General features: G+C 44.0%; 5 protein-coding genes across 5 annotated transcripts; 2 read left to right on the top strand and 3 right to left on the bottom strand.

The window, feature by feature from the left end:
- Positions 1-2,703: 2,703 nt before the first annotated feature.
- Positions 2,704-5,521, top strand: WALSEDRAFT_61199 (hypothetical protein). The gene is made up of 4 exons (XM_006959904.1): positions 2,704-2,974; positions 3,025-3,599; positions 3,645-4,861; positions 4,908-5,521. Exons 1-4 carry the CDS (start codon positions 2,793-2,795, stop codon positions 5,466-5,468), a joined length of 2,535 nt encoding a protein of 844 aa, XP_006959966.1. The 5' UTR covers positions 2,704-2,792; the 3' UTR covers positions 5,469-5,521.
- A 44-nt stretch (positions 5,522-5,565) lies between these two features.
- Positions 5,566-7,348, top strand: WALSEDRAFT_61198 (DUF1749-domain-containing protein). The gene is made up of 4 exons (XM_006959903.1): positions 5,566-5,857; positions 5,962-6,237; positions 6,286-7,029; positions 7,076-7,348. Exons 1-3 carry the CDS (start codon positions 5,625-5,627, stop codon positions 6,575-6,577), a joined length of 801 nt encoding a protein of 266 aa, XP_006959965.1. The 5' UTR covers positions 5,566-5,624; the 3' UTR covers positions 6,578-7,029; positions 7,076-7,348.
- WALSEDRAFT_70194 (CoaE-domain-containing protein) lies at positions 5,571-7,472 on the bottom strand (the record flags this gene model as incomplete). Its single annotated transcript, XM_006959902.1, has 4 exons — positions 5,571-7,027; positions 7,073-7,352; positions 7,398-7,422; positions 7,466-7,472. The coding sequence occupies 4 exons, from the start codon at positions 7,470-7,472 to the stop codon at positions 6,614-6,616; spliced, it is 726 nt and encodes a 241-aa protein (XP_006959964.1). The 3' UTR covers positions 5,571-6,613.
- Positions 7,473-7,519: 47 nt separating this feature from the next.
- Positions 7,520-8,876, bottom strand: WALSEDRAFT_33655 (hypothetical protein). Its single transcript, XM_006959901.1, has 2 exons — positions 8,039-8,876; positions 7,520-7,990 (listed from the first exon to the last, which is right to left on the bottom strand). Exons 1-2 carry the CDS (start codon positions 8,804-8,806, stop codon positions 7,664-7,666), a joined length of 1,095 nt encoding a protein of 364 aa, XP_006959963.1. The 5' UTR covers positions 8,807-8,876; the 3' UTR covers positions 7,520-7,663.
- Positions 8,877-8,942: 66 nt separating this feature from the next.
- Positions 8,943-13,493, bottom strand: WALSEDRAFT_65826 (hypothetical protein; the record flags this gene model as incomplete). Its single annotated transcript, XM_006959900.1, has 4 exons — positions 8,943-9,442; positions 9,488-10,566; positions 10,614-11,420; positions 11,467-13,493. 4 exons carry the CDS (start codon positions 13,491-13,493, stop codon positions 8,943-8,945), a joined length of 4,413 nt encoding a protein of 1,470 aa, XP_006959962.1.
- Between the last annotated feature and the right edge of the window lie 6 nt (positions 13,494-13,499).

The raw sequence follows: 13,499 nt of genomic DNA, 5'->3' as shown, positions 1-13,499 counted from the left end.
ATAATCACATCTGTGCAAAAGTTGAGGTTCTCAAATAAAAGTTTGTCCGCGTCTGCCCAGATATGTCCGCCGAATAAAAATTCGACATGTACCTGTGATAAACGTCATTTTATTATTTGACCTACAAGTTTGATCGTGCCGTCTTTAACTTCGAAATACTTTCCTGGTAATGACAAAAGCATATTTTCTAGGTCAGCGTCCTGATTTCGAAAATACAATTGATGATGGTAGATGTTTTCTTCGTGACATTGGCGCATTGACTGCAAATGGACCAAATGTATTCAATGGTACTCATATCTTAAGTCACAATCTAACTGGTGGATGTGACGATGTGTTTTGTAAAGGAACTGACTACGGTAACATAATCCGTTACGCAGCTTCTGATGGACACTACAATGGTATCACACAATGTATCGGTATAGTAGGTTTTGATCAAATTTCATATAGGGAGTCTTCATCTGCAATTTCAATGAATCATAGTCATAATTGGTCCATTTATCTTCTCCTGTTATCTCTTCTAACAGTACAAGTGTTCACTTTTAATGCTCTGTGAAGAATAGCAAGGTCTGAGTATTTTAGGTCTAATAGAAAATATATCTACGAAAGTAAAACAGTGTCCTGTATTCATTTTAAACACTATACAACTAACGAAAATAAGACTGAGTCGTATCAAACTCGTATTAATATATTATCACCTGTAAAATACTCTTTTGATTTGTGTTATACTTAAACCCGTTATCTGAGGAATATCACGATGATCTATAAGTTTTTACGATGACAGAGCCAGTAAAATTTGTAGGTCTCCAAGGATGGACCAGCAAAGCCACATGTTCCCTTAATTGGTTCAAAAATTTCTATTAACTGATGAAGCATACTTTATGGCTTCTCTTGTTACATGCCTAGAATTCATATGTGTCGATGTTGAAGCAATCTTACGTGATGTCATCATTGCACAAAGGCAATATAACACGAGAACGAAAACAACAAAGTTGGCCTTTTTACAAGCTAGCGTAAGCTACTCCGTTTCTGTGCTGATCTTCACACAACTCCTTGGCTCCAACAGAATTAGAACTAAACAAACCATTCTCAATATCCAAACCAGTAGATCTTCTACCTTGGCGCTGTCAAACATATCAATACTTTTTTAAACCCAAAGCCAGAAATGAGGTTAATACTAGCAAAAATAACTATTATAGAAGTTTCGTCTGTTGAAGTTAACATTCTCGATACTTCCAGTTTTATCCATGATGGCCTGGTCATCACTTGTCTCGTCAGGTTAAGTAAGGGTCTTCAAGTGTAATTTCAGGTATCATGTTACCAATGGATTAGTCATGATCAAGCCACATACAGAGAACAGGCTCCCGGCTTTCATTAAATTGGTCATGCGAGTGCCACAGCTTACAAAATCACCCACGATATCACCAATGAGAATATGGTAGTCCTATCCGTCTGCATAAGCCATGTAGATGAAAGTAAGACAGCTGATATTTTTTACTGGGGAGAGTGTAATCTTCTTGGAGCATCATGGGAAGTAGGAAATGCTCTATATTATAACAGTTCTTCTGTGTGTATTGTCTATACATGAAGAAAATATAAGAACAACAACATTCTCTTTCTTTATTATTCAGAATTAGCACCTTGGCCAGGAGTTGACGACTATTAGAAACGATATCTGTTTTTTTACCATACCTGTCACGTCTTTAGGTAGATACACCATCTTCACTCTCATAATTTTATGTTATTAATCCGGTGACTTGTTTCAAAACATCACACAGGTACTATACTAAGCCAGGGCAACATGCGGACAATTACATTAACGTAACGAAAGGATGCAGATTTTATATAAAAGTATAAAATCATCGAACTTCTTCCAACTTCTTCATTTCAGGTCTCGAACATGTATTTAGAAAGTCACCCTAAACCTGATATTCCAAACTTCGACGCGAACAAAATTCTACGCGGTTGTCATCAACAAGAATCGATACTCGGTGCTACTTACTTCAATGGGTCACACTTAATCTCACCTAACGAGATTGAGGGATGCGAGGAAGGATGTCCTGCTATGTTACTAGGGGGCTACGTCAGACTGAACGATTCAATCACTACTCTCATTGCACCTTGCTCCTTCGCCGGATCCTATGAACGAATCTATTTAGAATAAGTCAAAGTGTGTCACGGAAAGGCTTTATAAGAAGAAAGACACCGAACAGTGGAAATATGGCTATACACATAGCTAGTGTGGCATATTCTCTTATCTAACCGTGCCAGGAGCATCAGTCCATCGCCAGGAGGACATTGACTTAAAGCGTCAGATAGTAAAAATATCTTCTTATAAATCGAGCGACAGGATATACCAACTATTGCGACAAGCTGTACTCATTCTGATCGTGAATTGGCTTATGTAGTTCGATAAGCTGGGTAGTGCGTAGACGAACGTTAAGCATCGAACCAACGAGCTACTAATTGATGATATAATAACAGTGCTTATCCTAATAGAACGAGATCTATAGACTCGATAGGAGACAATAGGATAATCGTTGTATGTCATTTAGGATAACCTTCTTTGTCTCCTCGGTTGCACTCAGATAAGAGTTATTATCGATGATGATGGTATGTATATCAAAATACACTGTACTGTATTGTATCTTCTCAACTACACACCGCTATCATTGTTGAAGCACATCGTGGTAGATAGTGAAGAAGCAATAAACTAGGGACATTAACTAATAACATATCACTAAAATATTATACTGTTATATCTCTAATCAATACCTTGTATCTCTACAACCAAGATGGCTATCACGGTGACACCTCTTGCAGGTTCAGGGAGGGTTAACACAGAGGAACGAAATACCGGAGAACCATTTTGCTATTTGTTAGAAATAGAAGACGCTAGAATATTGCTAGATTGTGGTTCACGAGATTGGGAAGCAAATGATGAGAGTGCATTCTACTATGAGAAGAAACTACGGGAGTGAGTATCGAGTATATTTCTAATGAGTTAATCTCACACTAGAAATTTAGAATTGCACCTACAATCGATCTGGTGCTGCTATCTCACGCTTCTACAAAACACAGCGGTTTCTACGCCTACGCTTACACACATTATGGTTTAAAATGCCCTGCTTATTGCTCACTTCCTGTTAAAGAACTCGCGAGGTTGAGCACTCTAGAAGACATCATCGGTTGGCGAGGTGAACGTGATATCGAAGGGCTACACAACGACGACGAGCTCTGGTGTGTACCGACGCGAGAGGAAAACAGAGCAGCCTGGACATCCGTCAAAGATGTTCGATACCATCAGCCTCAGCATTTATACGGAAAGTTACGTGGTGTGACGATAACAGCATACTCGTCTGGACATACCCTCGGTGGTACGCTCTGGAAAATTCGTGCACCATCCGTAGGCACCATCCTCTATGCTGTTGGCATAAATCACATGAAAGAGAGGCATTTAGATGGTACGGCACTCATACGGGGCGATCAAGGAGGTTTGACAGTCCATGAGCAGCTCGTCAGACCAGGATTAGTTATTACAGACAGCGAGCGTGGAGATTGCGTCAATGCGAAGCGTAAAGATAGAGACGCAGCATTGTTAGGTGTGTAGAGTACATCTTTGTTGCAACCTAGCTAACACCCAGTAGACATAATAAATAGAACCCTCCAGAGCGGAAACTCCTTGCTCCTTCCATGCGATCCTACTTCACGTATTTTAGAACTACTCGTTTTGTTAGACCAACATTGGACCTACATTCGGGACAAGGACCCTTCATTCAGGATACCACTTTGTTTAATTAGCAACACTGGCACTGATATGCTCAAATTCGTTCGAGGATTAATGGAATTCTTTGGTGGGGCCACAGCAGCAGGTGATAACTCCCGCGAAGAGGCTGAACGAAGGTACAAAGAGAACCGTGGTGTACTTGACTTCAAAACGCTTAATATATTCACATCTGTCGATGCCCTTGAGGCGGCGTATCCTGGTACGCCTAAACTTGTTCTCGCTGTACCGTATTCGATGTCGTATGGCGGTTCACGTAGGTTATTCCATAGTTTTTCAAATAACCCAGGTAATGCGATTGTGCTGACGTCTCGTGGTGCACCTGGTTCTCTTGCCCGAGACCTTTTCGATAGGTGGAACGGCAAGCAGAATGATAAATGGGGTAGTGGTAAACTCGGTGAAGCCGTGCAAGGTGATTGGAACATTCCAATAACAGAGCACAGCAAGGTACCCCTCCTTGGTGAAGAATTAGAAGCCTATCAAGCCACTGAGCGTATAAACAGGGAGCAAGAAGCTGCAAGACAGGCGGCAGACTCACGAAGACGCCGAATGATGGAAGCTGATGCACAAGAGGAAGACGATGAGGAGGATGACTTCGAAGGTGACTCTAGTTCAGATGAAGACGATAAAGTCGTTGAAAAGGAAGAACAACAGAAGGAGGAAGATGGTAATGGATTACAGCAAATTAGTTATGATATTTACCTTAAAGGACATTCAACTAGAGGTGCAACGTCTTTCTTCAAGTCTGCACAAGGGTCTGCTCCAAGATTTAGAATGTTTCCATTCAACGATATAAAGCGCAAGATGGACAGCTATGGTGAGGTAATTGATGCCGAGAGTTGGGTTAGTAGAGGAAGGGAACTAGAAAGACAAGCCATCGAGCAAGATCAAGAACACGAGGCGAAGAGAAGAAAGATGGAGGAAGAAGCCGATGCAACACCTCTTGAACCACCATCGAAGTACATTAGCGAGAATGTAGAAGTTGGAGTGAACTGCCAGGTTATGTATATCGATTTGGAGGGTCTCAACGATAGCAGAGCTATAAAGAACATTATGCCTCGGTTGAATCCAAGGAAGATGGTATGTTCGTAACTAACACATATATTACAAACTAATACTCTTTTAGATTCTCGTAGGAGGCACTCAAACGTCATCAAACTCCCTCATCAACGCCTTCGAGGCTATATCGGCCATGACGAAGGACATCTACGTACCGAACATGGGCGAGACGATTAAGATTGGTGAACATACTCACAGTTACACATTCACCTTGGGTGATAGCCTAGTGAATAACGTACATATGGCACCGTTTGAGGACTTTGTTGTTGGTCACGCTATTGGTAAAATGGCCTATCACGAAGAAGCACTCGTGCCGACATTTGAGGTTGCTACGTCAGCTGCGCAAGAGACTACTGCAAATGTGCCAACGTCGCTCTACATTGGTGATATGAAGTTAACATCCCTCAAGGCTAAACTAGTTGGATTAGGATTGAGTGCGGAATTCGGTGGTGAAGGTGTGCTTGTCTGTTGGAATGAAATGAACAGTGAAGAAGGCGCGGTTGCTATTTCTAAAAACAGCAAGGGAGAATTAAACATGACGTCGAGTTTGATAGGTGATGGTGATATATACTACACAGTCCGTGATGCAGTCTACGGGATGCATGCTGTCATACCAACACCAACCTGATCATGTATTTATTTATTAATAGTATTTTAAAGTTTTTTATTTTTTACTGTCAGACAGGATTATGTATTGCCTTTTAAAACAACGATTACATCATCAATGGACGGAAAGCTTATTCAATATGCCAACCCAAATGAACTCGGAATAGGACCGCTGCCGATGTTCCTCAGTGGTGATATATCGTCTGACAAAGTTCTTGTCTTCATCGCTGGTCTCACAAATACACTACTCAGTGTGCCATACGTCGAACCACTCAGCGAAACGTTGAAGACATCTGGATGGGGTGTAGCTCAATTATTAACTTCGTCATCTGGATATGGTTTCGCTCATGGCTCACTCGACCGGGATGTAAGTGAAATCTCAAATGCAGTCGCAGAACTACGCAAGCAGGGGTGAGTGGGCGTAGGAGTAGGATTATTAAGAGGTATGGACTTTAGAACCACCCCCTTAATACTCCTTGCGCGTTTTAGAGTCTCCCTACTGACACTCCTTGTAGTAAGAAGAAAGTTGTCATAATGGGTCACAGTACAGGCTCACAAGATGTTCTCCACTATTTAATCTCGGATGGTGAAAGAGAAGGCGTGGAAGCAGCCATCTGTCAGGCTCCTGTAAGTGATAGGGAAGCAATTGATGACACAATAAAGTCATACATTCCACTTGCACGCAAGATGATTGATGAGGGTCGTCAAGAGGAGGCCATGCCAAGAGAGGCCTGTAAGTGGTTTGCTACGCCCATCACAGCGTATAGATTTTTCTCTTTATTTGCGGAAGGGTTGGTCATAACCACTTTTATTTACTTTTTCTGACCGAAAGCCTACAGTGGTCAAGATGATTATTTCACAAGCACACTCCCATCGAGCACATTCGAAGAGAATTTCAGTAAAGTTAAGACACCTCTTGCGCTGATATTTAGCGGTGCAGATCAATTTGTACCGGAGTATGTTGACAAGAACAGCTTAGCAAAACGCATGCAAGATTCAAGCAAAGGTGGTGTCAAACTAAGCACAGTTGTGCCAGATGCCAAACACGACTATGAAGGCGGGCTTGAGGGTAGCAAACCAACGCTCAAGTTGATAGACACAGTGAAGAACTTTATTGAGGAGTATGCATAGAACTATTTGCTATTTAAAATTACAATAAATCGTCTTTTACTTTGATTTATTGACTTTTACAACTCTTTGCCGTCTACTATAGATGATCCAAGCAGCTTGTATCGCAGCTAACGGAGGACAAACCCATTGAGCGATGTACCACCAGCTCGTCCGCCTATACCATCCCTCTACAACTTCGTCTATACGAGTGAATGTATCTTGCTTAGTCTTATCGTTGTAGATGATTTCATCGGAGAGCTGAAGTTTTTCATCGATGGGTATCTGTGATTTAACCTTATTGGCAGCTTCTTCATGGGTAATGCCATCTCTTATCATCAGTCGCTCCAGTTGTACACTCGGAGGGCAATAGACGAGCGTGGATATGCCAATATACTTGTGTAAACTTGCTTCAAATAATAAGGGCACGTCTAGTACGACGACACGTGTGAGTGTGATATAAGCTTTTAAAACCTATAATTCGTTAATGTTATACACCCTTTGATATGCCTTGCTTACCTCCCATGCTGTCTTTTTTAATATTACAGGATGAAGAACCCCCTCGATCCATTTCTTTTCGGATTTATCAGCAAATAAAATTCTACCAAGTGCAGGTCTATCGAGAACATTCTTCTTTGTATGAGGATCCCATTTGAGTACTCTCTCACCGTAACGTTCGACGATCTTGTGAAGTGCTGGCGTACCAGGTTCTACGACTTGTCTAGCGACTAGATCCATGTCTATAACCTTTATCTTGTGCTCATTTTGTAGTCTCTGCGAAACTGTTGATTTGCCTGTACTGTGGGTATATAAGCTATAGTAGACGTTATAAAAAATAACGAACGAAATTCCTCCAGTTAATCCAACGACTACGCTATTAGTATTCTCACTCTCGTCTGATAAGCCACCCACCTAACATATGACGTGATGACGGAAGAAGTGAAACAAGTGAAACAAATAAAAAGAAATGAAAAGCTGAGTATGTATTATGAAAAAGTAAAACAAAAGATAGGCATATTTAAAATCAACTTATAAGGGTAAAAAATAAGTCAGAGAAGAGTGTTTTGAAGAAAATACAAATAAAAGTCCATTCCATGTGGTATAAAAAACCTAAAGGAGTTCTCCGAGTTGCTGCTTCTGTTGGCTGTTCACTAGTGACGAGGATCTTCTCTTATCCGCGTTTGGATTGTAAAGTGACTCTCTCTTGTTGAATTCCGAGAGCGTATCGGCAAAGTCGTCCGCTTGGCTCATCACTCCGAGAACTTCTTTAGGACAGACACCCTCGACGCCATTAGAGAGGTGTTGGATAGAGCACCATCCGTCATCCCATTCCTTTATTATCTTGACTTTATCGCCTGGACTGAGCATGACTTCATCTGGGAGACTTGGTACGAATTGAGTAGTAGCAGTAGCTTCCTGTCCTTGTGTGATAGCAATCTGTGGTATTGTAAGACAATAAGTAGGCTTTGAAAACTTTCCACTCACTGGCATAGGTATGAAAGTAGATGAGCGTTCAGGGATATCTCCAGCAGCACCAGGTGCAGCTCCAACTGGAACCTGGGGAATTGGCTGTGCAACATTCTCATCGTTTACAAATGGTCCACCGCCGAAACTAGCGTTAGACTGTGCGACAGCTGCTCTATTGCCCATGAACTGCATTCTAGAGCTTCTTTGTTGAGTCTTTGTCTGTCTTTTGCGTCTCTTCATTATTACTAACAAAATGAGGGCGAGGATGGCCAATAATGCGGCTATACCGACGCAAATACCAGCTATACCACCACCAGAGATTCCATTTGAAGAGCTTGCATTAGCATGCTCTGGTGAGCTTGAGATTGAGTTATTTGGAGCCTTTTCAGAGGATGACACTGGATCGTCAGTATTGGAATCTGATGACACCGAAGGGCTAGAATCCTGGCTTGATGGCGAGGATGATTGGGAGGATGAGGATGACGGGGTAGAAGAAGAAGATGGTGTGGATGACGATGATGGTGTGTTGTCTGCCGTATTGCTTGCTGGTGGTGTCTTCTGAGGGCTGTTGTTCTCCGGGGGCGGAGAGACGGCTGGAGAAGGCTCTGGTGAGGCGGCTGACGAGGCCTCTAAGGGGTTATTTGCAGCCTGGGCTTCCTGGGCTGTCTGGGCTCCCTGGCTCTCTACTGGCGTATCTGCGTAGGTGGGTGAACTGAGTGGTAGTACATTGGCAGGGACCACCCCCCTCTTAAGAATTCTCTTGTGGTTATCTCGTATATTGTGCATTATAAATGAGCGTCTGTTAAGAGAATTGTCCTGCAAACTCTTATTTTTTCTTTTTATCGTCGTCGTTCCCTAAGAAATGGGACACGCTCAGATCACATCGCAAGACAAACGCCAGAAATAAAAAAATACAATGAATTTAAATATTTACTGCTACATACTTTGGACGCCCTCCTTTCTTAGCCTTCCGTCCAGTTGGCTGTCCAGATCCTGGCGGTGGAGGCGATGTCGATGATGCCATAGGTCCCGGCGTCGTACTCGACGGTCTCGTTGGCGGCCCTGCCGGTGGCCCAGGTGGCGCTACTGGTGAACGCGCTGGCAGTGGTGCACTCGTAGCGCTACTACTGCTTAGCCCACCTTTAAGGTCCATACTGACGCTGTTCTTCAGCGCACTCCCGCGTCCAGCAGGCGGTCTACCGACGCCCGGCGATGTGGTGTTTGCGCGTGGAGGCGGTGGCGGCATCTTTGGCGAACTTCCAGAAGATGCATCAGAGTTCTTGTTCACCCATCTCTTCTGTGCAGGGTCGTAATAGAATGACGACTGCTCACCAAGCTTTGCCTTCACGGGTCCATTACCCTGCTGGTCATCCTTCTTCCACCAGCGACTCAGCCAACTTGACGAAGCGGACTGTTTCAGCTCTGAGGATGACGTTAGAAAGTAATAAAAACGTATTATCTACCCACCTGGTCTCTTCTCTGCTGGCTTCTTCTCCTCTGGTACTGGCGTGTTCGATCTACTGAACCATCCCGAAGCAGGAGCAGGTGGTGGTTGTGGGGCGGATGGCTGCGGCCCTTTCTGTCCTGGCTGGGTTACCTGGTCTGGTGCTGGCGCTTGGAAGCCTCCTCCGTTTACAGCAGCCTTCTCTTTCAATTCCTTGTCTCTCTTTTCTTTCGCTTTCTTGGTGGAGTCGTTGCCGAATCCTAGATCATCATCTTCGTCAAGTTCATCAATCTCGTCGATCGTTCTGTTGTTCGTTGGCATGTAAGCTGTCCCGTTTGCGCTAGGTATTATTGGTGCACTCATTGAATCCATCAATGAGATGAAGTTCCCACCCTCATTTTCATCAATCTCTTCTGGAGCATTGAAGTCCTCACTAGGAACATCTGTATGACCGAATGGAGATTTGAGAGCACTTGGTGGTGGTGGTGGTGGTGGCATTTTATTTGTCGCTGTTGCTGCACCAAAGGAAGTGGCTACAGGAGTGATATCTTCATTGAAGCTAGCACCACTGTTGAGACTGTTACTTGTACTAACAGGAGGTCCTCGTCCATAAGCACCCGGAGCATTACCATCCATACCAGCTAATCCTCCCATGGCACTAGCCGCTCTTGGCTGACTGTACACCATCTCAGGAGAGAGGTATGCAGGGCTATCTGAGACTCTTCTATCACTAATACCATTCCAATTTGGTAAATCGAGAGCCGATGCCGCTCTGCTTAATTTACCATTAGTGGAGGACTCATCGATGCTGGTGAACTGCGCGAACGGTCCGACATCTTTAGCCGCTTCATTAGATTTTGCGACTGGTGTTTGAGAATCTTCATCATTACCAACGATGAATTTCGTTAAACGACCTTCCATGCTGTTCCACAAAGTGTCTAATGATGGTCTTACCATCTTCTTGGTTATCCATGACTTGTCGTTGTTATCACCCCTCGATGAGAGCCTATCTGAGAGTTCCTTCAACTCAATGAACAAATCTGGATGATAGTAAGGACTGCCTTTTGACATTTTTATCGTAGTTGCAATAGCTTCGCAGTATCTTTTAATGTTGTCAGTAAGGTTGTATTCTAAAATGACACAACTCACCTATTGGCATCGCTGATTTCATCCAACTCTGTCAATTCCCATGCATGTAGCAATTTGTGACTTTGTAAGTGGGGTAAACCAACGTAATCGCCCTTCTTATGTTGTGGGTTTAAGCTATACGCATATTCGAGTATCTCAGTGAGTCGACAGGCATCAATATCACTACCTTCACCTGTATATCCAAGTAATTTTAATTTTTGAGTGTCAGCTGCAAGCAAATAGCAGGTATGTCCAGCATGAATATCACCCTCATTGATCAGCTTGTCACCCAAATTCGACAATGCGATTTGTGCATCCATACTGTCGAGATTTGATACCAAGGTTGCAGCAGTCATGTTCCAATTCGAAGCTCTTGGTGTACTATTATTGAGCGTACCGGCGAACAGATTGTAAGCGACACGTAAACTATCCCAGCCTTCACCCAGTTCGTGACTTGTAAGGGCATTAACACTCTCTGACCAGAGTTCTTTATCTACACAGCTTGAAATTATGAGCGCATGGGACCACATTTGGTTCTCAAGTGCGAAATACACTGCATCACGTTTTTGACCCTTTACGAGCAATTCTTGTAAGATATTCAGCGCTTTGGATGTTGTAGTATACGTTGCAACTGTAGAGTCACCTTCATCATTCAACTCGGATGAGACCAAATATGGCGTTTGAGATGATGGGAAGGGTTTGATATGTGGTGATGTTTCATCTGCAGGTACTGTTATTTGCAAACCCGATGGAGCGCGCTTATGAGATGATTCTCGAGGTTCGGAATCTGGCAACAACGCTTGGCGAATTTCTTGACTGATTTTCGAACTGTAGGAGCGTTTAATAGCGAATAATAGCAAACTCCATCACTCACCTAAAAACACCATTGTTGAGAAGTAATACTTTTACCACCCTCAACAATGTTAACTTCGATTGGTCGTTCGTGAATCCCTCTTCTGATATTCTAGCATCGAGGTACTCAACCACTTGATTTTTCTTCGTTTGGGTATTCCCTAACAATGGACCTGGAAATTTTGCACCCAAGTTTGGTGGTAAAAGCGTAGATAGATTATATATAGCAACACTCGATGGTGTACTCTTCACAGCTGAATTAGTGAATGGTGAATCTAAGCTGTCACTTGAAGGAGTGTGAATGACGAGTTTACCACCAAAGCCGAAAGAAATGATTGGTGCATTTGAAGGTTTGTCATGGGGTATGTGAGATGGTTGTTGAGCGGCATGCTGGGTAGCTGGAGGAGGCGGACCAGGAAGATAACCTTGTTGAACTGATGGTGGTGATTGAAGACTAGGTTGTTTCTGGTATTTTGGTGAATAGAGGTCCTGTTGGAGCGCCGCTGGTGGTGTATAATGAGAACCTTGTTGCTTCAGAGAGTTTGACTGTGGTGCATAAAGGTCCTCTTGTTGAAGTGTCTGTGGTGAATATGGATCTCTTTGTAACAATTGTGTAGGCACTTGTTTATGCAGAGACGCTGGTGGTGGGGAATAAACATCCAACTGAGGTGCTTCCCGTTGCAATGATGCTGGTTGAGGGGAGTACGGATCTCTTTGTATTGAGGGTGGCTGTGGCGCATAAGGGTTCTGCTGCGGAGGCGCCTTTTGTTGTATTTCTGGCGCTTCCACTGGAGCATATGGATCTATCTGATAGGTGCCTTGCTGTGCAGCTGGTGGTGGTGCGTAAGGGTTCATCTGCTGTACCTCTGGCTGTGATGGCTCCGGCACCTGTTCTACAGTTGGTGCTGGGGCATAAGGATTCGTTTGCTGTAATTCTGGCTGTGACGGTTCCTGCACGGCCTGGTCTACAACCGGTGCTGTGGCATAAGGATCTACCTGATGTACCTCTTGTTGTGGTTGCTCATATGTACCTGGCTGTACAACCGTCAGTGGATCATAAGGATCCTGATGTACCGCTTTCTCGACTACTGGGGGTGCATAAGCGTCGACGTGATGTACCTCCTCGTGAACCTCTACGTGCCCTACATTTTCGGTTCTAGCCTGTGACGCTTGTTGCATAACCGGTGGTGGTGGAGCGTATGGTTCCACGTTATGCTTTGGTTGCTCTACCACCGGTGGCCCATAAGGATTCAGTTGATGTTGCTCTTGATGTGTTATCTCACGTGAGTCCTGCTGTAATGGCACATAAGGATCGAACTGAGCTGTGTCTTCGTGTAATTGCTGCTGCGGGACCATTGGCTGAGTTGGATAAAGACTCTGCTGTGGTGTGTACGCTTCCTGTAAAAACATTGGCTCTTGGGGCACCTCTTGTGGAGTGTAAAGATCCTGTTGAGTTGGCTGTGGGGAGCATTCTTGCTGCAAAAAGGGAGGCTGATCGTCTTCTAAAAATGCTGGGGGTGGGGGATATACATCGGCGTTAGGAGCGTCGAATGGAAGATCCTGGTGCTGCACCGAATCAGTTGGTGGTTGTAAGAAAGTAGGGGTCTCATGCTGTGAAGGGTGATCGAGCTGGGATGAGTGATGATGTGTGGCCAGTTGAAACGAATCGTGGGGCGGAGTATTAGCGAACAAATCGTGCTGTTGGGGAGTGTGTTGCGGATGTGAAAGTAGAGTACTATCTTGCTCTTGCTGTTGTTGTGGCTGTTGCTGCTGTTGTTGTTGTTGTTGCAGCTGCTGTTGCTGATGCTGCGGTGGTGCAGCTGGGCTATCGAGGCTGCTGGTATACAAAGCATCGAAGAAGTCTCGGCCGTTTTCCTTGTCCTTGCTCTCGACGGTGTCTCTCTCGTAATAATCGCTGTCACTTGGGTACCAATAAACCCACTGGTTGTTTAGATCGTAGTAACCATATCCATAGCCCTCTATAAAGTAAACGCCCTCTGGAATAAAGAATTTCGCTGATTTTGGTGACGCTGGCGGTTCTTCAGCCATCGCTGT

This window comes from Wallemia mellicola (genome assembly GCF_000263375.1).
Source record: "Wallemia mellicola CBS 633.66 unplaced genomic scaffold WALSEscaffold_21, whole genome shotgun sequence".
NCBI lineage: Eukaryota > Fungi > Basidiomycota > Wallemiomycetes > Wallemiales > Wallemiaceae > Wallemia > Wallemia mellicola.
Note: the sequence above shows the minus strand (reverse complement) of the source record. Positions and strands in the feature narration are given on the sequence as shown.